This window comes from Pelodiscus sinensis, chromosome 6 (genome assembly GCF_049634645.1).
Source record: "Pelodiscus sinensis isolate JC-2024 chromosome 6, ASM4963464v1, whole genome shotgun sequence".
In the NCBI taxonomy this organism is placed as follows: domain Eukaryota; kingdom Metazoa; phylum Chordata; order Testudines; family Trionychidae; genus Pelodiscus; species Pelodiscus sinensis.
In genome coordinates, this window is record NC_134716.1 from 20,076,132 (window position 1) to 20,100,706 (window position 24,575).

At 45.2% G+C, this 24,575-nt stretch overlaps 1 protein-coding gene across 10 annotated transcripts in view; it reads right to left on the minus strand.

The window, feature by feature from the left end:
• ADAMTSL1 (ADAMTS like 1) overlaps positions 1-24,575 on the minus strand; it is a 707,788-nt gene that overhangs the window by 163,573 nt on the left and 519,640 nt on the right. For all 10 annotated transcript variants that reach the window (XR_012904618.1, XM_075931513.1, XM_075931510.1 and 7 more), the window contains 2 exons: positions 15,228-15,339; positions 10,053-10,191 (listed from right to left, as the gene is read on the minus strand). Coding sequence is in view for 9 of the 10 variants with exons in the window: in XM_075931513.1 (XP_075787628.1) it covers positions 10,053-10,191; positions 15,228-15,339 (251 nt within the window). In the remaining variant the exon portion in view is untranslated. The remainder of the gene's footprint in view (positions 1-10,052; positions 10,192-15,227; positions 15,340-24,575) is intronic.

The window sequence follows — 24,575 nt, forward strand, 5'->3', positions numbered from 1 at the left end:
ATGTGCACCACTAATAGAAACAAAAAACCTAGCTGTGAGTGCTCTGCTAATCAGCTGGGCGGGATCTGAATTTCTCCTGAGTGGGGGCACAGGTGCACAGCTTCCAGGAAACACTGCTCCCAATCTACCCTCTCTGCCTGTCCTAACAAAATCACCTTGCGTGCTCAAAGAAAGCTGCTTCTTCCGACATGCAGCGCACTCACAAGCACCATCCTATTTTAGCTGTCCTCCTGTGCAACTCTGACGACCCACTCGCCTCTATTCCAGTACACTTAAACTTCTGTACTCCAGGTATCCCCCATCTGGGAACACCCGGGGTACAGAGAAGGAAGTGGCTCTGCATGTGGCTGCTCCCCCTCCCCATGCAGCTGGAGGAATGGCAGAGTGCAGAGCTGCTTCCCCTGAGTCTTTTCCCAGCCACTTCCATCGCAGCAGGAGGCCAGTGCCTGGGAGTGGCAGGGAGCACAGAGCCTCATGCGCCCTCGAGAGTGGGACTGCAGGTAAGCGCCCCACCCCCTTCCACTAAGACCCCGCCACACACTTGCTGGCCTGGCTTAATCTTTAATCCAGCATACCCTGTTTCCCAGGGTTGATGGATTAAAGAGGGTCAAGTGGATCATCCTTTGACTCTAACCTCATTCTGATCCCATATTTCCTTTGTCTGTGGACACATATATTATCATCTCAGCAGCACTGTTCATTCTTACTATATCACAGTTTCAGTTCCACCTTTACTAAAATCCTCATCCATACTTTCATACTCTCTTACCTTCACTATTCAGCTAGTCTCCGCTCTCTGGCCTCCTAAATCCTACCTCTGAAGACAGGCGCATGTGCAGAACATCCTACTGTTCACTTTCTCGTAAGCAGAAAGAAGGAAGAACAATTTCATTGCTACCATCCAGCAACTACACTGGCTCTGCATTCATTTAGGAAAAACATCAGAAATGGTTCATAATTCCATACATTTCACTCTACCTTGTATGACACTCTCCCTACGATTATTTATCCACTTCCTATGTTTAACTAATACAAATCTTATTTCTCTAGTCCACAAAAATTCATCTGCATTCATGTGAGAGCTGCCTTTTTTGAATTTCCTACCATCTGGGAAAGGCTTCCTATGTCTCATCACCTCAGTATCTTGAGCTATTTCTAAATTTAATCTAAAATAATCTTTTTGCCTCTCTCTGGTTAGAACCTGAGGTAAATTCAGATATAATAACTATCAGGGCATTTCACAGCCATTCTGTATGAAAGAGTATTCAGAATAAAGTTTATTGTACAGCCTACTGGAAGGCAATATAGATAAGTCAACCAACATCTCTCAGAACCTCATCATCACAGATTTACTGTTGCTGCTGTACATATCAGAGAGTGTGGGCCCCTTCTCTTCAGAAATGTGCCAGATCTCTAATTTCATTTATCTTCTGACAAAGAGTGCAGTGAAAACAGGAATACTGATTTACTGGGGTAGTTGCCCGATAATTGCTATCAAATTAAATACATTTAAAGGAGGCGATGACAAGCTAAAAGGAAGTCAGTTGGCAATTTCCTGCACTGGCTGCCAATTTGTAAAGAACCAAAGAGACCTTTATGATTAGTAAAGAAAATATCTTAGTCCGCTTTTTAATTGTGTGTGTTCATTCACTATACTGAAACAGTAGCGGCCTCTCTGATGAGATTCGCAAAAGGTCTTCTATTGTTGAAGAAATACTAGAGATCTTCACAATCAAATCAGCACAGCTTCAAGTGGACTACAAAGTTCATGTGATCTTGTGCTCTGATGGGGTTCCAAGTACTCTGGTTTGATCTGAATGGTCATGACATACTAAGAATGCTTTTATGTGCAGTGATTTGCAACACACTGTTGCTGTTAGAATAGCTAAAAAGTTAACTATAACTACAAAAAAAAATAGGAACAACAATAGTTAGTTGACACTGAAGTTTCATTTGCTTCTTGATACCTTAGTATTACACACATTCCATACACACACATGCAGAAATGATTTAGAAATGATAAATCAGAATGCTAAATGAAGATGGTTGCAATTTTGCTGGGAAAGGCTAAATATGGAAGATATGTTCAGGAATGACCTAAAGTCTCAAGGTGTTGAAGGCCATACCTGAACTAGAAAATCTTCCAAAAAATTCACACTGGTGTTAGCATCAATTATGGGGGCAAGGTTCTAATTGACTTCTGGAATTATTACCAGTGTCAATTAAGCATGCTTAATTGAGGTGTCCAACTGCCACTTGTCACTGGGAATATTCTGTGAAGCACAGACCAGGCTCATAGATGAAATTTATCTTGGCGCATAAGACTTGCAAATAGGGTAACAAGATAGTAAGAATGAAAACTTGGGACAGGGGTGTGGGATAATTGGTACCAGGATAAGAAAAAGCCCTGAATATCAGGACTGTCCCTATAAAATCAGGAGAGTTGGTCACCCTACCTACACCCTACCCCTACCCTAACTGTACATACCATTTAAGTTTCCCAATAAAAGCTTAAATAGAGCTTAAATGACTCAAAGGGCCTTAGGTTCAGATACGAAGGAGATAGGAATAGTATAAGATCATGGAGCAGATAGAAAATTTTGTGCATCAGTGGATTTCAACTGAGGTAGCTTGGGAAGCTAGAATCTAGATGCAACTTCAAAGCTGGAAATGGGGGTAGGATTCATTGACTCTAAACAGTGACCTGGTGTGTAAGGTGAAAACCTTTCAAACTCTTGTTATAAACAGTTTTGAAGAATGCCTTTGAATTATGAAAGGATCAGTTTGTTCAGTTTAGAGCACCTCAAAGAGATAAGCAAGTCCACAGTGCACAAGTCAAGCCCAAACAGACTTCCTGTCTCAAAGTGGGGGAAAAATTTCATTCTCCAGTCATTAGAAAAGGGAATTCTTTTGTGCGGCCACTGGGAGGCTATTGGTGACACCTGACACTTCCCATCAATTTTTTATTTCAGCTAATAGCTCTTGTGACGGGGGGGAGGGGGGACCCACCCACACAGCCCTACTGGGCATGCTCCAAAGGGAGCACAGGTACAAAAGGCTGCTGGCCTGCTCAGAAGGGGCAGACTGTGGCCCGAGCTGGGGCCATTCGCGAGGTCCCCCAGGCGTCGACAGGGTTCTCCCCATTCGAATTCCTGTATGGACGGCAGCCGAGGGGGATACTCAGCCTATTAAGAGAAAGCTGGGAAGAGCAAGAATCGCGACTCCAAGGAACAGTACCCTATATATTGCAGTGTGGGAGCGCCTGCGGAAGGTAGGGGAATTTGCCAAGGCTAACCTCCTACAGGCACAAGAAATCCAAGCTCGATATTACGACCGAGGGGCCAAGCTCCGCTCGTTTGAACCAGGGGACCATGTACTCGTTTTACTGCCATCCCGAGAGTCCAAGCTACTAGCCCGATGGCAAGGCCCCTTCGAGGTGATCCGGCGAATAGGAACTGTGGACTACGAAGTAAGGCTGCCCGGAAGGAAAAGGGAGGTATGAAGATACCACGTCAACCTCCTGAAGGCGTGGAAGACTGCCGAAGGACTACTGGTCACTCCATATCCCCCGGATCCAGAACTCGGGCCGGCTGTCGCAGACCTCCAGGGGAACGCTCAGGTAACGATGGGCCCGGAGTTAAATCTGGTACAGCAGGGAGAATTACAACGGGTGGTCCAGGGGTTCACACAGTTTTTCTCCACTCAACCCGGCCGCATCCGCACCACACATCATCACATCGCTACCCGGCCGGGCCATAACGTGCGAGACCAACACAGACCCCTACCTAGGAAGATGTGGGACACGGTCCAGCGGGAACTCCAGACAATGCTGGAGATGGGAGTAGTGGAGGAATCCCATAGTGAGTGGAGGAGTCCCATAGTGCTAGTCCCGAAAACGGATGGTACGATGCAATTTTGCATCGATTTCCACAAAGTTAACGCCATCTCGCGGTTCGATGCCCCGGACTGAGGAGCTCTTAGAACGGCTCGGCCAAGCGGAATACTTCTCCATCCTGGACATGATGAAAGGGTATTGGCAGATCCCCCTGACACCAGCTTCTAAGAAGAAAACGGCCTTCCCTACACCCTTCGGTCTGTTTCAATTCATGACCATGCCGTTTGGACTGCATGGGGCGGCGGCCACGTTCCAGCAATTAATGGACCGATTGTTACAGCCCCATCAAGCCTACGCAGCCGCATATATAGATGACGTGGTGATCTATAGCCCAACGTGGACGACCCCTCTACAGCATGTAGAAGCCGTATTGAAATCCCTGAAGGAGGCCGGCCTCACAGCCAATCCGCGAAAATGCCAGCTGGGATGCCGGGAAGTAACCTACTTGGGGTACACTGTCGGGCAAGGGACAGTACGACCACTGGTGGACAAAGTGAAAGCCGTGCAGGAGCGTAAGACACCCGCAACCAAAAAGCAGGTACGCCAGTTCTTGGGGCTTGCGGGGTACTATCGCCGGTTTATCCCCGGTTTTGCGGACATCGCAGCCCCTCTATCTGACCTCACGAAAAGTACCCAGCCGAACAAGGTACAATGGTCAGCAGACTGTGAGGTGGCTTTCAGGACACTGAAGGACAAGCTTACTAAAGCCCCCATCCTGTTCCACCCAGATTTTTCAAAGCCCTTCCTACTGCAAATGGATGCATCAGAAAGAGGCTTGGGGGCAGTGCTGTCCCAACAGGCAGAGGGAGGGGAGCACCCGATAGTATATTTGAGCCGCAAGCTCTTCCCACGAGAACAGAACTATGCTACCATAGAAAAGGAGGCACTGGCAATAAAGTGGGCTATAGACGCCCTAAGATACTATTTATTGGGCAACACGTTTCAGGTGGTGACAGACCATGCCCCCCTGAAATGGTTAAATAGCATGAAAGAGACGAACCCCTGTTTAATGCGGTGGTATCTATCTTTACAGCCGTACAATTTCAGTATAACCCATCGCCCAGGGAAGGCGCACACGAATGCCGATTTCCTTTCCCGGGTGGGGGAAAAGAGACGGGAACGAGCGAGGGGACAGGTACCCACTTAAAGGGGGGGGGTGTGTGACGGGGTGGCCCCGCCCCGCACTCAAGCCCAGGGAAACCACCTGGGGCTGGGGGCGGAGAAGGCCCCACCCACACAGCCCTACTGGGCATGCTCCAAAGGGAGCACAGGTACAAAAGGCTACTGGCCCGCTCAGAAGGGGCAGACTGCGACCCGAGCTGGAGCTAGCAACTACTGGCCAGAGAGGGAGGCGCCAAGGGAGCTAGCGCCCTCAGCCGGGCTCGGCCCCCAACGCTGGAGCCACCGACCCACCCCCCGAGCACCGGACCGGACCCGTCGAACTCTGAGGCTGCCAGGGGAAGTACCAGTCCAGCCAGTCGACTGACACCAGGTGGGGCCGCGACGGGCCAGGGGTAGGAAGTGACCCAGGGCAGGGAGCTGCAGAAGCCCCTGAGGGCTCGGGGCGTTGCGGGGAGGAGGCCCCGCCGAGCCAGAGGTGGGAACCACCCGCCACTACTAGGGCCCTGGGTCGGGGCCCGGTGGAGAGGGAGGGCCCGGACCCCCCTACCCCTGCTGCCCGAGACCCCGGCGAGTGGGGACCGGGGTAACAAACACTGAACTGTGGACTAGGCCTCTGGGCCTGTGAACTGTGGACTAGGCCAGGAGGCTGTATTTCCCCTAGCACAGGGGCACTGAACAGTGGACTAGGCCGGGAGGCTATATTTCCCCCAAAAGGGGGCATCACGCTTTCGGGCTGAGGCCCCAGTTGGTTGGATGATGCCTCAGAGGTGGGTGGCAACCCCCGTCGGGGGGGGGGGGCCCGACAGCTCTCCATCATATGAATGTTTGGGAAAGTTAAAAAGTGACAGCTATGACTTTAGCATTCGTGAAATTCTCAGACTGAAGTCTAGAATTTGCCACAGAGCAGGTACAACACACGATCTGGCAGAGTAAGGTTCCCTCCACTGCTGCTCAACTCTGAGCGGAAGGACCAATCTCTAAGGAAGAGCCGGTGGTTCTTTTTCTATGTCCATTCAATCCTTGGCCTTTCTGCTGCTGACACTGCCAAAAATGGCCCCGTTTATTGCCAATAGGGAGCCCCAAGCTAGAGGTAAAAGGCTGTACACTATACCCATTGTAAATCTCCTCAACTTTGGAACACAGCTATTAGAAAACAGTGTGGTCCTTCTAGTCTGAATTCAGATGTAAACTACACGACAGTGAAGCTTCCTCATTATTTTTTCTAACCAACTTAGACTGATTCACTTTTTTATGGCACTCATTACTGCAGCATATGAGCACCCAGCAAACATTAATGAATTAAGCCTTGCAGCAACCATGTGAGATAGGGAAGAATAATTATCCCATATTTACAGCTTGGGAGACTGAAGCACAGAGACTGTTTTAGCTACTTATATAGTGATTCTACAGTAGACACTAGAATCTAGAGATCCTGATTCAACCCACCCATCCTGGCCTTCTATTGCTTTCTGCATCTTACTGTATTCTTATCAGAGACTGTCCATGATTCTGAGTCTGGGTTCTTGGTTCTGTGTGTTCTCCAGAAACACACGATTGAGAATAATGTCTGTAACCTGGCATTCCGTAGAGACACTTCTACTAAGCTGAGTATTTTCTTGCACATCCTGTACATTAGGACAGCATAGCTTTGTTTCTAAATGACTTTCCTGTCCCTCAGGGTCTTTATGTCAACAAGCTTTGCCTAGTTACATGCCTTGGACAAAACAAAAAATACTTCCTGACATCTGCCCAAAAGTTATTTTTTCCTCTCTCTCTTTTTCCTCCCACATACACTGCAGCCACCTGGTTTAACATTTGTGCATGTGCAATTTCAAAATGATTAAAAAAAAAAAAAAGCCATGGGGTAAATGCTAGAGTAAAGGCATATATGATCCAGAACTGATTTTTTTTTTCCAAATAACAAAAGGTAACCGTTTATTAAAATAAATGTCATAGTAAAACTATCATCTCACTACCAGGGGTACTGTTCATGCCTCCTCGGGTATATTTATACTTTGAACCTTTGGTATAATCCCAAAGCAAAGCTCATGCAGAAAAACCCAAACTAGCTTGACTAAAGCTAATACGCTAAGCAAAAAAAGAAGGGTAGCTACAGTGTTTCAAGTGGCCAGAGGGGCTAGGCAACATGCGTACACATCCATAGGAGACACTAGGTATGTATTCAGGGCAGCGAGCCCCTCCTACCACTTGTGAAGTCTCGGCAACAGTTTGTCTTTGGTGCACTAGCTCCATGAGAGAGAGCCTGAATGGGGTTGCTTAAGCTGGGAATCACATCCCTAAATCAAAGTGTAGATATATTCACAGTGCTTGAGGTTGTAAAATTGAATTCCTTTATAACCTGCTGTTTTTCCATAGTCACACTTTCTGAAATATTTTAGAAATAGTCGCAGTTGGTCTGTGCTCCCTGGGAAATTTGTTATTGAAAATAATCACAAAAATAAGATTACTTAATTTTTCTGTGTTGGGAGAATAAAAAATACATTCTGGTTTCTTATTTTAACAACCATTCTAACCTCATTTTAAAATAAATGTTAAAAAAATTGGAAAGGCTGTTGATGTTTCCAACTTAGCAGGAATACAATCCTCATTGAGGAGGGAGAGCTTTGCTGAGCTTAAGTAAAGCAATCTCCCCATTGAGCATGGTCAGTAGCACCTGCTAAATTTTCTTTTTCCAGAGAGCCTAATGAAGTCCCACCTTGTTTGTGACAGCATAGTGCACATTCTCTCTCCTCATACTGTCTGACTGCCCCAAACTGCTGTTTCAGGAACAGTATGCATGAAGAATGGCATATTGGGCTGCATTAATAAGCATTATCAGTAGATCAAGGAAAGTGATTATTCCCCTCTATTCAGCATTGGTGAGGTCACATCAGGAGTATTGTGTCGTTTTGGGACTTCCCTCTATTAAAAGGATGAGGTCAAATTGGAAAGAGTCCCCAGCAGAGGGGAAAATAATTGTTAGGGGACTGGAGCACATGACTTATGGGGAGACGCTGAGAGAACTGATCTTTAGTCTGTAGACGAAAAGAAGGAGGGGGGATTGGATAGCAGCTTGCAGCTACCTGAAGGACGGTTCCAAAGAAGATAGTCAGCAGATCTCAAGCTGTGACAGATGCCAGAACAAGGAGCAACGGTCTCAAGTTGCAATGGGGAAGGTCTAGATTGGATATTAGGAAAAAACTACCTAACTAGGAGGGTGGTGAAGCACTGGAATGGGTTGCCTATGGAGGTGGTGGACTCCTTGCAGGGCAGGAGAAGACTTCGCACCCCCCCCTCCGCCACCCCAAACCCTGATTGGCCTGGAGGCAGGGGAAGTATGAAGTCTCTTGCTCCCTGCCCTCTGGCTTGCGGTGCTTAGAGTCAAACACTAGGGTGCGGTGCTTAGAGTCAAACACTAGTCAAACACCGCGTGCTCCCCCATCCCTAGGCCCTGATTGGCCTAGGGACAGGGGAGCAGCAGGACCTCCACGGGCCATATGAAACTGCTTGGCGGGCTGGATCCGGCCCGGGGAGGCCCTTTTACGCACCTGTGATCTGTATCATTGCATGCGCCTTTCATATGAAAAAAGCAGCACATTTCAAGGAAGGCTGAAACAAAATTCTACCTTGGCTTAAACCACCTCTGTGAAACAATCCATCTGATTTCACTTTTAACTTTGGATTTCCTACTTTTATGCCACTCTGTGTCATATCATTAATATCATCTCAGTGGGCTCTGTTCCCCTACGTTTTTTTTTTGAAAGATTTCACAAAGCATATTTATTGCAGTAAGAGCAAATATTCTTCAGGTTTGTTGTCAAGCGTGTAACACTATCTGTCTCCAGGATTGTAAGAGCTTGAGTGGTTTTCCAGTAGTGAAGGGCCATCCCAATAGTGTGGTGTTATTTTTTAAAGGGATCAAAGGGCAAAGAGTGACCTAATGTGAAAATAGCTTTAGTGCCCCACTCTTCGTGCAAACCTAGCCAAAAGCCAGTTTACCTGGCCAGAGGAGCACTGCTCACCAGCAGGGGGAGAGGGGGAATCCTTGGGTAGTGCAGAGAAAATAAGGGCTCCCTTAAGCCAGTGCTGGGAAGAGGTGTGGGGTGTCCCACCTTGGCATACCAGTGCGTGTATATGCAGAGTGCTCACTGGCAGCCATTCAGGCTGCTTTAATGTGAGGATGGGATGAGCTTGGCACAGAGCAGTCAAGAGAGCAAGTCAAGATAGCAGAGAAGGGAGCAGGTCAAGGGAGCAAGTAGGTGTCTTTAAGACCCCTTTGCACACTTAGTTCCCAAGCTGCATGGAGCACGCTTCTGGCAGAGCGATGGATTGGGATACAGATGTTTAGATGATAAATATAATACAGTTACAGCCCCAAAGTTCAGGGTGCTGAGCATCCTCAACTCTCACTGAGTTCAAGATGCTCCGTACCTCACAGGACTGACCTCTAAGTGGCTACCTGTTCAAATGGATTGGAGAGCTGTATGCAGATGATGAATGCCCTGACTTTGTGCCTCTCCTGTTTCCACAATAAGTTCTCTGGGAAGGTGTTCTTGGCAGAGGGCTGGGAAAGGGTCTTTTGCTTTTGGTGAAAGGTCAGAGGAAGTTGATGATCAGGCTAGGTTCCTGCATTAAATCTCCACAAGCTGCTGTTGTGCCAAGCACTCTTTAACACCCATAAAATAATATACATCAGTGATGGCAACCATTGCTAGCTGCATGGTTTCCCCTTCAGGATTTGTTATTATCTTACTAACACTTTCATTTATATGTGGTTAGCATAGGATATTATGATGGGTAATTTGCTTTCCCACACTTTAAAATAAATGAGGAAGAAAGTAATCTGGAGGGAGGAAACATCCATTTCTAACACTGTTCTCTGCAGTGTACATAGGATAAACACACCCATTTTACTTTACCCAGTACACAGTCCCCAGCAAAAAAAAGCAGAGGTATTCTACAGATCTAGGAACAAATGGATATTTGATTTCACTCAAGTAAAGCCTGGTCTCTTCTAATGATAGAGCTGACTGACCTGGCAGGGCAAGGATCCAAGTTGCACTCCTGAAGTTTTGGCTTTGGCTTGATATTTTCAGGGTAGTAGTGACAATATTGATCAGTCACCACCCGGCTGCTTCTCAGGTCATAACACTCAGCAGATGTCAGCTGGTAACCTGTGACATTTAAGGATTCAAAAGGCAGAGTATCTGAGCTGATTTTTTTTCTCAGTATATGTATTAACTATAGGTAAATCCTGGTTTTGTAAAACATTATCCAGAATGACTAAGTCCCCCAGTGAAACAACAGGCTACTACATTTTACCCCAATTTAACAAATGTATTTTACAAAAAAGATTAGGTGTTCTCCAGTACTTTCATAAATATAATCTTGCGCAGATAAATAATTTGTATCGGTATCTGTATCCATATTTGCAAAAATTATGTGCGGATATAAGGCAGGTATCTGCACATTTGCACGGTTCTATATATAAAATGTGTATCCACATGTGCATTCCTATCTGAAAAAATGAGCCTCAGATATCAGCATCCACATCCATGTACGCGATACTTGCAGATATAAAGCAGATATCCACAGATTTGAAGGGCTCTGTTCATAAAACAGATCTGTCCCCATATGTTACCCATTATAGCTATTAAATATAGATAGGATCAATGTATATACACTAATGCAGGGATTCTCAAATGACATTGCCCCATGACCATTTTCTTACAACAAAAATTACTACACAATTCCGCGGGTGCGGGGGGAGGAGGAAACTGAAGCTTTGGCCCACCTGAGCTACACTATTCTGGGCACCGGAGCAGGAAGGGAGCAAAGCTGAGGCCCAGGCAGGAGGACTGTAACTGGAGCCCCACCATCCAGGGCTGAAGGCCTTGGGCATTGGCTCTGGGTGTTGGGGCTTAGGCTTCAGCCCTAGAACCCAGCAAACGCAACACCAACTCTAGCAACCCCACTAAAATGGGATTGCAGCAATATTTATGATACAGAGGCAGCAGTGCAGTGGAGAGGGGCAGGCAGCTTAAAAGTTCAGATTCCTAGGGAGCTACCTCTCCCCATATGAACATCTAACTACTAAAATTTTACCTGAATAAATGCATTTTAATATCCCTAATCCTTAGTCTGTTAGCAGGGGAAGAGTAGACTAGTAGTAGCTGTTGACTAATGTATAACATGCATGAACTGCACATATATGTATTTTTATTTTATACTATATTCATATAGTATGTATTAAACATCAATAACATTAAGCACAAATATTGTAAAACAGTGATATATCCTAACCTGGTTCATACCATAATCCTGTTCGCTGTTTGTTTAAAACTCCATAACTCCAGTCATTTAATGAAATGAGCATTTGGCATAAGCAGATAGGAAACTTGTCAAAAATCAAAACACATCATTCTGTCTTAGTACAAGTTAGGGAAGTATCTTCACTAACAAGAACACCAACCTGGAATACTAGTTGTGACACTGGAAGACCAGGTGCCAGATCTTGCCAAGGTACAAGGCCTCCCTGAACACTGACAAATGCTTAGCTAGAAACCACTTTGACTCACTCACATCTTAGGACAGTTAAAATAGATGGTAAGTAGATAAGAATGAGTTTAGACATTAATAAATACTTGTAAATTGCTGCCTGCATTTGCCTCACAATATTCTCTCTCACGTTTTTTTTCCTGTGGGATATGAGTGACATCATCACGTCACTCTGTGTCCACAGGCTCCGCCCTTGCACATACTCCCTGCCTGGACACTGTTTGAGGGTGGCAAAGCTGCCTGGCACATTCCGCCTCCCAAGGGTCCTGCCCACTCAGCTCTGGCCGCAGTGAGTGCTCTCCACCCCCTCATGCCCAGCCCCTGCATTCCCAGCCCCCTGACTTACCCCCCACTGAGACCCCGCATCCCCAGCCTGCTTCTGCCCCTTCCCCCCTGTGGCCAGACACCCTGACCCCAAGCTTGCTCCCCCCACCCCGGGCCACATACCCTGCTCCCAAGCCCACTCCTACCTCCTTTCCCCTGGCCACACACCCTGCCCCTCAAGCCAGCTCTTGCTCCTTTCTCCTGTACCCTCCCTTGCTCCTGTACCCTACCTTCTGGCCAGACACCCTATTCCCACCCTGCTCTTGCACCCTATCCAGACCTTGCATCCTCAGTCCGTCCTGCATCCCACCTTCTGCCCAGATCCTGAACTCCCATCCCTATCCCATTCACTGGCAGTCCTGTCCACACACTGAACCCCATATTTTTGGCCCCACCCCAGAACTTAGGGGGTCCACAAAATCTACTAACCTGGAACCCCAGAGGAGTTAATCTGGCCTGGCTTAATGAGGCTGGAGCACCAAAGGAGTAGTGGGGGCCTCATTAGTGTGAGTTGGGGTTTTCTAGCCCCTAACCCAAAAAAGGTTCCCCACCCCTGCCATAAATAAAGACAATGTTGAAACCTTTTTGTGTTGGACATAATATTTTACTTTATTTAAAATGAAGCCTGGCCAACAAGGCCCCAATTTGGCTGGTGGTGGCCCCTCTCCTACTGCGGTATGGGTAGGAGGAGAAGCCACGATCTGGCTGTGGCAGACAGAGGGGGTTGGCAAGCATAGCCACCTAGTATGTATATAATCTTCTATGTACATAATCACTATGTTATAAGGTATAAGTGCTTTGTAAAGTGTTTGCTCTAAACCTCCCCCTCCTCTCTCTCCCCGTCAAGAGAGAAGCACTATTTAAGAGAGAAATACTGGTTTACTACAAGAAATGTTCTCTCTTGCCCAATAAAAGAAGGCCTATAGACATCAGACAAGCCATTGTGAAATATCAGTGGACAAAAGACTTTGCTGATTGCTTCTGTCCTCCCCCCCCCCGGCCTTTGGATTGGAGATATACACAAATAAGTGCCCCTTGATCTTGAGCTTTGGTAATAAGGATAAAAATCCCTGTCAAGAAAAAAATGTTATTAAACTGCTTGGATATTGGCAAGGACAATAATCAAGGGATCTTCAAGTTGCTTAGGTGGGATTAGCCCTAAAAGACATATAGAGTTTGCATATTATAGTAGCTTCTGTTCATTTTTGGAACTTACCACTAACTCATTTGTGTGTGTTCATTTACCTGCTTTAACCTTATAAATAACTCTTATTTATTTTCCTAGTTAATAAACCTTTAGAGAGTTCTTTATAGGACTGGCTACAAGCATTGCGTGTGGTGCAAGATCTGACCAGGTACAATGAACCTGGGGTACAATGAACCTGGGGTAAGTGACTAGTCCTTTGGGACTGAGAGTAGCCTGAATACCGTTGTAAGGGATCATCTCACAAGATAAGCTTGCACAGATATGGAATACCCCAGGGAACTGTCTGTGACTCCATATTACAACCATTAGAGCGCTTGAAGAGCTCACACTTGGTACGTGGCTGGTGACAGGATGACACGTTGGGGGGGCATGAAGGGTCACATGCCCCCCAAGCACAATGTGGAAGGAAGGGCAAGAGGCCAACAGTCAGAGCCGTTCCATCCTGTGGACAGTTCATCCATCCACCCTGACCCATGCAGCCTGGGGGACTAGCGGGGGACCTGGTGCCAGCAGCAGAGGTTGGGAACCTTTGCACTCACTGGCGGAGGTGGGAAGCAGAGCGACCCAGTCCACTCTGCTCCAGGGCTCCCAGCCACATTGCTCAGGAGAGGGAGCTTGGGAGAAGGGATGGAACTGCCCCTAGTACTCACTGGTGGCAGGAAGTAAAGCAATGTGGCTGGGAACCAGGAGAGTAGAGCAGACAGGAGCTGGCTGCTCTGCTTCCTGCTGCTGCCAGTGAGTACTAGGGGAGTGAGGGCTGACCCCTGCTGCCAGTGCCAGGCTCCCCTGCTAGTTCCCAGGCCGCATCCTTTGGGGAAGGTGATTTGGGAAAGTTGTGGGGTGGGGACAAAGACACGGACCTAGGGAAAGGGGTGGAGTGGGAGCAGAGTTGGGCCAGAAAGAGGAGGGGCTCTAACCATGGGCTAAGGTTAGCATGAAGAGGAGTCACATGGGGAGGCTGTCATATGGCTGATGCATCCTGTATCCCTCCCAGCTTTCAATCACTGGTGAAATCTAAGTATAGAACTCACAACCACGTTGGGTTTTGTGCCCTATTTCTCAACAGCCTGCACTAAGGTTGCCATTCATAGTCGTGAGCCACTTCAGACGGTTGACAGTAGTATCCAAAACAAAGATAAGGCACAGAACAACAAGTTAGGGAACTGGAACACACTGACAGTTTCAATGTTAGTGACATGTAAAGCGTTGTGTAACTTGTAAAATCATGATAGCAACACTGCCAGCTGAAACTTGTAACTTGGGAAGCACACAACACTGTATTGTAACAATGCAGCACAAAATGGTTTCCTGGGTACTCGTATCATCTAGATTCTAGAACCTTTTCCTTGTAATAATATTATTATTGCGTACACTGAGCAATAAACTTGGCTGACATTAGTTATTTGGCATCTTGAGTGTGTTTTATAGCAGGGCTACTCAACACGCGGCCCACGGCCTGTTTGTTTGCAGCCACGGTGCAGTTTGGGTTTACATGAGGCTCAACACATGGCCTGCGGGCAGGATCCTTTGCACATGGCCCCCACTGGGAACACGCTCCACAATGGCAAGGTGTCTCCCAGGCACTGAAAGACGCAAGCGGATGGGCTGGCTGGAACAGACGGGTACAGAGTGCTGGGAGCACTCAGGCATTGTGGGAAGTGCTTTGTATTCATGCCTGTCAGTGTGAAAGAAGCTATTTGCATATATTTGCATATAGATTTGTGTGTATAAGCAACCACACTTACATTGCGGCCCTTGGCATGGGCTGTGAGTATCATCGTGGCACCCGGGGCTTCCAAAGTTGAGTAGCCCTGTTTTATAGCAACTCAAAATGAGACCAAGCAACTGACTATACAATTTATTAACAGTAGCCATCACACCAGCTTTCTGCCACTGGATCTGGGCCATTGTTTGATAGCTATATCATTACTATGACCACGTGCATTTCAAGATTTCAGCAATGACAGAACTTAGGACTTTCTAATTAAAATTTTAATACAGGATACTACCACTGAAATGATAGGAAAATCTCCTTTAGCTGCAATAGTACTTCTGCTCACATTTTTTTTGTAGATTAGCCACTGACTATACAATACAACCACACCAGCAACGACATATTACCTCCACCACAGGATGCTGAACAAGGAAAGAAATCAGTTTCCCTCCAACGGTGAATGATGGGCTGATAGAAGATGAACTGAACCGCACTATCAGCAGCACCAGCATAGCGGATCTGAAAAAGATGTAACGGCAATGGTAAAGCTGCCAGGATTTGTGACACAAACACTCATTTTGCTGTAAGGATCTTGCACTACAAGAAACACCAGAGGAATGTTGTAATCAAAACCCGAGAGCCACAAATAGAATGTTGCATTGTTGCCAGAAAACACACACATACAAACTGCTAGTGAGTTTGGTCCATGGTGTTTTACAGCCTGTGTCCTGTAATGATGAAGGTACGAAAGGGTTATTTCTATTGGATAACATTTTGAAGAGCTATCACACAGAGGGCCTGGACTAAACTTTGCTCCACTAGCAGATCATTCACTGGAATTTACTGATTTAAAAGAACACGCCTTTCCCCACCTCAATCCAATGATGGCTACATTCTTAAGAAGAGGAATAGTTTCAAGGCAACGAATGGCTAGGCACTATAGCAGCTTACAAAGCAAGACAGCAGATTGTGCCAGGGAGAAAAACATGTGGACAAAAGAAACAAATGCAACGATCAATGCTACTTTAACATCTAGAAGGAAACAAAATACTTCAGCTATCACAAACTAAATCTCTCAGGCAGATCTAATTCTTCACTGAGCTAGGAGTAACTCTTATTCTGTCTGTAACACATTCATATTCTCTTTCCTTACTGTAGTGCTGTTAATTATTATAATCTAGTCCTTTTATTTAATTTCATTTTGAATTTCACATACCATTTAGGATCCCACTTACGGTCTGATTGTATTTCTAACCACAGGCTGAGGTTCTTGGTTGTGGCCAAAGAGCACACACTGACATTCAGGAGGGGTGTATGTGTGCATATTAAAGTCATTCTTCATGCTCCTTCCCACATCTTGGGTGAGGCCTGCTTTGACAGTCCCTGTGCATACGGCAAAGTGCCTGGCTAGGGTTGCCAACTTGGGTTGGATGAATTCCTGAAGGTTTTGTCACGATAGTATTTTTAATTAAAGATTAATCTTTAATTCCTAGCAATTTCAGGACAATCCGGGGAGTTGGTAACCCGATGCCTGGCTGACAATGGCCCCTGTGGACTGACACAACAGCCAGGGGCTAAAGGGCTCAGGGAAGACCTGATCTTACCCTCTTTACTTAAGTGCTGCTCCTTACACTGACAGCTGCGTGGGGGATAGCATGGGAGCTGCTATGCCCCTAGAGGATTCCCCTAGTCTGAGTGTTATTGCCGTGATCAGATATGCCAGTGCTTTTAGGGCTGCTCTGCACCAGTGGCATAGTGCCACAGGGGACAGAGGAAAGGGGAGACTCTGACCCACAAGTCAGAAATGGAGATGGCTTATTTGGTCAACTAGACCTTCCCCTTGCCAGTGCAAGATTGTTCCCAGAAATGAGGATTCTAGTGCTTTATCCAGACTAACTTTAGATGTTTCACACTCTCTCCATATAGGCAACTAGTTGCTCTGATTATAATTGTTTGGACTCAGCAGGGCAAAAGCCGAATTAAGCTACATAACTTGAGCTTAGGTAGAAATAGCTTAATTTGGCTTTTGGTGCTGTCTACACAGCAGGAAGTGGAAGGAAGAACATTTTGCCTTCAACTTCCCTTACTCCTTGTAAAATGAGGATTACAGGAGCCGGAGTAAGAAGTCCTCCAGCTCGACATTATTTCAAAATAACGTCAGTTATTCTGAAATAATGCTCTGTGCAGCTGTACCCTAAGCGTATCTAAGCAGCTGAGTTAAACTATTTTGACTTAAGCTACACAATTAACATAGCTGAAGTTGGATAGCTTAATTCGACTTTAGCCCTGCTATGTAGACATACCCTGTTTTTAACTCTCTCTTTATTGCTCTCTCCAAAAATGGAGTGGCACTGATAAAGAAAAGGGACTAGACAGAAAAACAAGAATGAAAACTGACAAATCAAGCTGAAGATTAGAATCTATACTGTGGGTTTCTCCCCTGCTGTCTCCCATCCCCCTGATGGACAGAAACATGATAAAAAAATCTCAGCCAATCATGAACTGAATGAAGGGGGAAGGAAGAAAATGGAAATGCTGCAGGATATGTTGGAGGCCACAAAAGTTCTGCTCCACTGAGAGTATGCTGGTCTCTTCTAATTAGAGTAAACACTGAGGTAAATTCCCAACACTGAGGAAAAAATACAGCTGTAGCAATACAGGTTCCTCAGCAAATGAGAGGCCTCTTGTATGGATTCATGTCATTAGTTCTATATGTCAGAAACAGGATATCTAATTCCTTGTGCTGGGATGATGCATTAATCATACTCTTCAGAAAGACCTTGCTTATTTCACAAGGGCCCACCATGCTCCTGGGACAAGCATAGTATCAAATGGGAAGCCATTAGAGAAGGTCTCTGATTTGTGTACACACAAAAAAAAGCACTGGAGAGAATTTACCTTTCCTCTTTAAAATAAAGATCAACAACGATGCTTAAGCAAAAAAGATCCACTCAGCTATGCAGTCTTAGGTGGAATTTGATAAATGAGACGATAGATTACACAGGGCTTAGTAAAAAGCGGGTGGGGAAGGTTTTCATATCAAAAGTCAGGAAGGCATAATAGCCCATCTCCCTAAAGATTATCCCTGTGTGTCTGATTGTCTGTCTGATCTGACAGAGAGAAAAGACAGATGCAAATCTTTTCCAGAGCCAGGTAGAGGTTACCCACACAACCATAACAACCACATGGGTACAAAGGAATTGCAATGAGCTACAGATGCAAACTGAATGATAATAAATGAGTCAGGTGAAAGAATCAGACAACCCACTGTTTATTTTCTCTATTGAGTACAATAAGCATAGGAAGATCAGTGTATATTGATTCCATCCAGCAACATCTTTTGAATTTTGTTTGACAATTTGTTAAAATGAAGAGTTTGAGCTAGCAGAAAATATCAGAGGTTGTCTAACCCAGGAAAGACCCTGAAAATAACACATGCTGGCTCTGCAGCACATCAAACGCTTCCAGAGGTGACTCAAATGGTCGCATAAGGTCAACTCTCACCCACATATTCAAGACTGGGGAACTTGTGAAGCTGTCCCATCTCCAGTAGCCTACTTATCCTTTTCTTAAACACTGCCCTGCCAATGGTGATAGCCACCACCCTAAGAAGAGAAGGCAAAGTCTTCTGTATCTTTTAAAACAATAAGAAAAAGAAATTCTTTAACTGACACTGATTTGCTGTGTGATCCTGGGAATGCCACTGAGTCTCAAAATGGAGAAAAACGGTATTTTCCCATTTCAAAACCGTATGCAGTGCTGAAAAAGCACATAGTATCAACACTATCGCCAGACAGTAGCTGAGATGGTGAAAGAACTTCAGACCTGCTGGGCTGCTGGCACTGTGTTTAATTGTGCTTAGACAAGTTGAGCCTGTTGCCTTTCACTCCCACTGGCAATGGGGTAGAGGGCTCAGCATGCCAGAAAAGTACTTAGCATCTTTTAGGAGGAACAAGCCAGAACAGAACACCACCAGTTTTGTGACGATTTGGCAGAATGCATCTTCTCCAGGGGAATCCACCAGTAACTTCCTCTTTGACAGTCACTACTGATTAATTCTTTTCCCTCCAAGACAGAAAGGAAGGAAGGGCCCCTGTAGTTAATTCTTACCTCACATTTCTCGGTTTTTTAAAACTGTTTTTTGTAAATCATTTATCAAAGTGGTGCACATGTGTGTACAGAGGCACCGACAGTTCAGTTCCCTGATGAACAGCTGCACTTTGATGAAATACAATAATGATTTGGGAAAAACCGTAAGGTCCTGAATAAAACCCAACCAATAACCTAACAAAATGAACCGTGTTTAGCAAAAATGACATTTTCAAATGGCGCTTCTGTAGCAACTATCAGCAGACTGAAATATTTGGATTTTTTATTTTACATTATGCTGAGTTGTTCTTTCAGAACCTGTAAATTTTAAAAAAAGCCTTTGTTTTTTGCAATGTGTGCCTCTGCAATCTATTTATGTCTGTCATAGATCACAGTAATCTGACCTCCAGAGCTGTACTAAGTTTACGTCAGCAGTTGTGCTGTTTAATCAGCAGGCTTTATTAATTCATCCTTTCCTACCCATCAGGTAGTTGTCACTGTACAATATATGCTCAAGAAAGGACGTCTGCATTCTAACAAAATGCCCAGAAATTTTATGGGATTTGTGTGCATGTGTGTGTTTATGTTCTTTTTATATATAATCCAAACCAGGGGTTGCATCACTCTGCACTTTCTTTTGTCTAGTCAAGACTGATCTGGTATGATATGATCTAACTCAGTCACCACCATCCCCATCATAAAAGTTCTGAAGGATTTTTCTCCATCATTATCACAGATGCTTTTGCAAGTGCCAAATCCCAAACCATCAAGTTTGATTTCTTAATGGCAAACTGAACATTAAAGACTTATATTAAATAACATATAAAGAAGGGTAGGAGTGCACCACATCTGGCACATGTAATTGTGACCTTTTCATGTTAATGAAAACAAAAATGGAAAGATTTTTATACATAACTTTCCCTTCTATAGTTACAGTGCTTTAATATTCTTAATTATATCTAATACCAGCTTATGGTTAGAGAGCTAGGATTTGTAAGAGATTAGTTGCTTCTCATAATTTGTATATGAATTTGTATATGCAGGAGAAAGAATTTAAGATGATAATTTAAAGTAAAATAATAAGTACAACAAAATAACTAAATGGAGATGTGGAAGACTTTCAACTGTATAGCATAAAACAACTAGAAGATGATTTCTTTAAGCCCTTTTTCTTTCCTTGGAGGAAGGAATGCATGGCCTTTGATCCCCAAGGATGAATCTCCCAGTTCATTTTTGGCCTCAACTTCCATTAGTTTTAAAGATCTCCTGTGTGGGGACGACTCTCTTTCTGACAGAGGAGAGCTCCCTCTGGTGCCTGTCAATACCACTTTCTTAACCAGCCAAAGGAATTACCAAAAAATGACAGTAGGCACCCCTACTTATCAGGCCCAATATCTTTCTAGTGATTACTGGGTAAACTATTAAAAGGGATTCTTTAAAGTGTCTTTGAACCTAAGCTTTCTAAAAGTCTAAAATAAAAAGCTAATGAATGGAATTGGATAGCGGTATACATAGATACCTGCAATGAACAACCTGAATTCTACACACACACAGACACACACACACACACACCCCAAGTTGGCCAGGAAAGTTTATGTTTCATTTTTTTCTGAATTAGAGAATTTTTCTTACTGTGGACTTAATGAAATGAAGTTTAATAAAAACAAAGAAAAAACACATTTTAAAGAGTGTTTTAGTACATTTAATTAGCAGCAATGTTCCCTCTAACTTTTTCCATCCATGTGAGGAATAAATTTTATGATGTGCACCAAGGCTTGTGTGGATGTGCACTGCCAGTATAAACAAATGCTGCTGGCTGAGGGTGCTATGGGGATTTTGCTAATCTGCTGGGCAGCATCTGAATCTCTCCTGGTTAGCTGCCAAAGTGCTCAGCTTAAAGGGAACACTGATTAGCCAATGTTCATTAAGTTGTTGTTAGTATTATTTACAAGTCAGTGTGCCCATAGTTAGGCAGTGAGTAGAATGGGTGAAATTCATGTAGATTCATGTAGGCCTATGCCAGCTGTGACTGACAGGATGATTTCATTATCATTAACATGAGAATGCACCCTTATCACTCACCTAATTTTGTTTGATTTATGCCAGGCCCATTCCTCACACCTCAATAGCTCAACTCCCTCTTCTGAATGGCTTCTCTCTTACTGACTCCCCTCAGCCATCTAAGGTATGACTTCATTGTAATTTAAGCCCAAAATTAGCAAAAGTCAGGTTATCGGAGACAGGGCTTGCTAACCTGGGACTTGCATAGCTACACTAATTTGTAATCCCAGATCAGAAAGTGCTGTACCCTAGGACTCAGTTTAGGGCTCCAGCATCTACACTGCATAATATGAGCCCAAGTCTCACCATCCATTATCCCAGTCTTCCTAGAACCCTCTCAAAATGTGGCTGCTACAGCCAACAGCAATGCGTGAGGGGAGGGGGCAGAATGTGTGTGTGTGTGGGGGGGGGGGAGGGTCATATGGCATGGTTAGGTCCCCTTCCTGAGCCAGCAAGCTATGAGCTGTGCCAGGCAAAGAGAGTCAGAGGCAGGAAGAACAGCAGGAAGTGGAAGGGGGAGGGGCATGACTCAAGTTGTTCCAAGACTGTGTTTCTCTCATTATCAGCAGGCACAGGTTATCTCGGCTTTGATCATATTGCTGTGTGGGAAAACTTGACTGTCCACCAAGCTTGACTGCCCAGAGGACAAAGAAAGTTGATTTGCAGGACTGTGGGATACTTTTGGCAGACTTCCAGAACATTAGTCCAGTGGGGTTGAGTCCTGCAATGGTCCTGGCTTAACTCTGGAATAGACCCTCCACCCCGTAAGGTCCTGGAACCCTGGATCTGAGCCCTGGGATATACAATTTGTGTGTAGATGGAAAGGGAGTTAGGTGTGAACCTGAGTTTGAACCCTGAGCTTTCACTGCCCCTACCTTTACAGCAATGTTTCTAAAAGTGGGCTGCAGGCTGCTCTGATTTGTGTATCTAATGGCTCTGTAACCACAGAGCCTTACGGCTCCCATTGGCTCTGGTTTACCATTTCCATCCAAGGTGACCAAGGGGGAGAAACCCTGCGTGATCCTGGATGAAGCTGACCGGTCTGTTTTATGTATCTATTGTTGGAGCCAGTCAGTCATTCAGCTGCTCTCACTCTATGGATAACCAGGGTATGTCTACGCTGCAATTAAAAACCCATGGGTGGCCCATACCAACTGACTCTTGGGCTATGGGTCTGTTTAAGTGTGGTGTAGACATCTAGGGTTGGGCTGGAACTCTGCTGAAGGACCCTGTGAGCCCCAAAAGTCTATACAGTAATTAAAACAGCCTCATAGCCCAAACTCCTCTAGTCTGAGACACCTGGCATTGGCTAGCCATGGGTTGTAACTGTGGTGGAATCTACTTAGCTCTTTCCTCCTCTCCAAGAGCCCTATTTTTCACAACAACCAAAGCTTTAGCAATCACTTGCTTTACACACTGCATTGCCACCAACTGCTTCTAATGGAAGTTGAAAAGTCTTAAATGGGAATCAAGTGGTGCACTGGGTCTGTGATGGCCAATCTATAGGGACAAGGAGTGGACACTAAAATCAACAACATAGAACTGTTAACACAACTCCAGGCTTTCCCTCCTACAGTTCTAGAGACCACGATTCTTTAAAAACAAAGTTGGAATTTTCATTCAATTCGTCTGAACATTCATACATTCTATGACCAACTTGTGGAAGCTGGGTGGCTGGATAGCATATACATCTCTTCCAATGGCCTGTGGACTCAAATGTATTGCTGACTATTACAAAGTAAAGGAAACCAAAGCAATTATGTCAGTGCAATTCCCATAGGGTTTGCATGCAGTTGCTTCCTGCACTTGAGAGCGAACAGCACCTAACAGTAAACAAGCCCAAATTTCAGCCCTCCTTTGGTACCTCATTTCTGGTTAACAACTTTTCAGACAGTGGGAATGTTTGTGTAGCTGAGATTATAACAAATTTGCTAACTTGACTCTGCTAAATGAAAACATTTGCAGCCAAACTAATAAAGATTCTATAGGTTGGACCTCTAAAATCTGGGATTCTCTGGTCCAGCAATATCCGTGGTCTGGAAGGGCCATGGATATTACTGGACCAGAGAACTCCAGCTGGCCAGGTTCAGGGGCTGGACTGAGGTGGGTAGCCCAGGGTTGGCATAGTGGGGAGCACAGCCCTGGTGGCAGCGGGGTCAGCACAGTGGGGAGTGCAGCCCTGCTCAGCTGGAGGCAGCTGGGCTGGTGGCTGGCAGCACAGCACTAGCCAGCAGGGGATGGCAGCACAGCCCTGGCTGGGTTATCCTAGTGGGGAGCATAACTGCACCTGGGCCAGAGGCTGTAGAGCTGGCACCCGGGAGCGCAGCCCAGACTGGAGCCCGGGAGCGCAGCCCGGGCCAGCAGTGAGTGTGCAGCTCCAGCTCCGATCAGCATGCTGGGGAGAGTAGCCCCAGACCCGGGCGAGAAGTGCAGCCACGGGAGGTGTGGGAGCAGGGTGCCTGTGGCACGGAGCAGGGTCAACAGCTGGGAGTGGAGCCTTGACCTCCCCTAGTCCGGCAAACTCTTTCATTCGGGACCACTCACGTCCCAAGGGTGCTGGACTAGGGAGGTCCCATCTGTAGGAATGTTTCAAGAAGCAACAAACCCTTCAACTAAAAAGTTTGTATTACATTTTTGCTTAGCTCTGTTTGCTCAAGTATTGCTTTTTCCAGGAAAGTAAATCAGGGCACTCAAGGACGACTCCCTTTTGCAAGGAAAGCTGGCTGCCGCCACTGTAGGGCCTTTAATTGGCTTTTCAGAGACACATTAGCTCTGCACATTGCAGGCAAAACACTCAGCGCTGCTGTGGGCAGGATAGGATGTGGGCAAGTCTGGTTCAGTGTGGGAATGCCTGCATGAGTATATTCTGCTTTCTAAAGAGTAACTCTCAGGGTAAGCTTAACAAAGAGAAAATCTGAGAACTAAAGATTTAAAAAATTAAGGGAAAATAGCAACAGAAAATAGCAAAGAATAATGGGGCAGGGTTTGTGTTGTCTGAGGAAAGCTATTGGCTAAATAAACATTCATCTAGTTTTCTCTATCATTTACAGGGAGTAAAAACTAAAGTGTGATAATGATTTTACTCTTGCTTTAAGGGCCTGATGCAAAGCTAATGAAATCCTTGAAAAGATTCCTACTGAGTTCATTAGGGCTTTGGTCCAGATCCTATATGCAAATTTCTATGCAACCTTAATAGAGATTTGCTAAAGTGCCTCCATACTTTCCTTATGTGAAACAAAAGAACAGAGCCTGACTTGGTTTTTTTAGGCAGCACCAATTACATGTTCACCGGTTATTAACAATTTCCTATCTTGTTTATTTTTTATTCTGCATTGAACAATTTGCTTTTTCATACTACAATATAGGAACAATGTCAAGTCAAATTTGGTTAAAAACTTTCCAGCAGGTTTTGTAAAGATAAATCTTTAAATAATTTAAGACCAACAGAAACATTTCTCTGAATGTATTTGTTTTGAATTCCAAATAAATATGTTACAAATAGAAAACAAAAAAATAACATTCCCTTTGTATACTTGGAGCCCATACATTGCATCCTATTGCTACGAAAACCTGAAACTGATACAGGCTGGAGACCCAATATACCT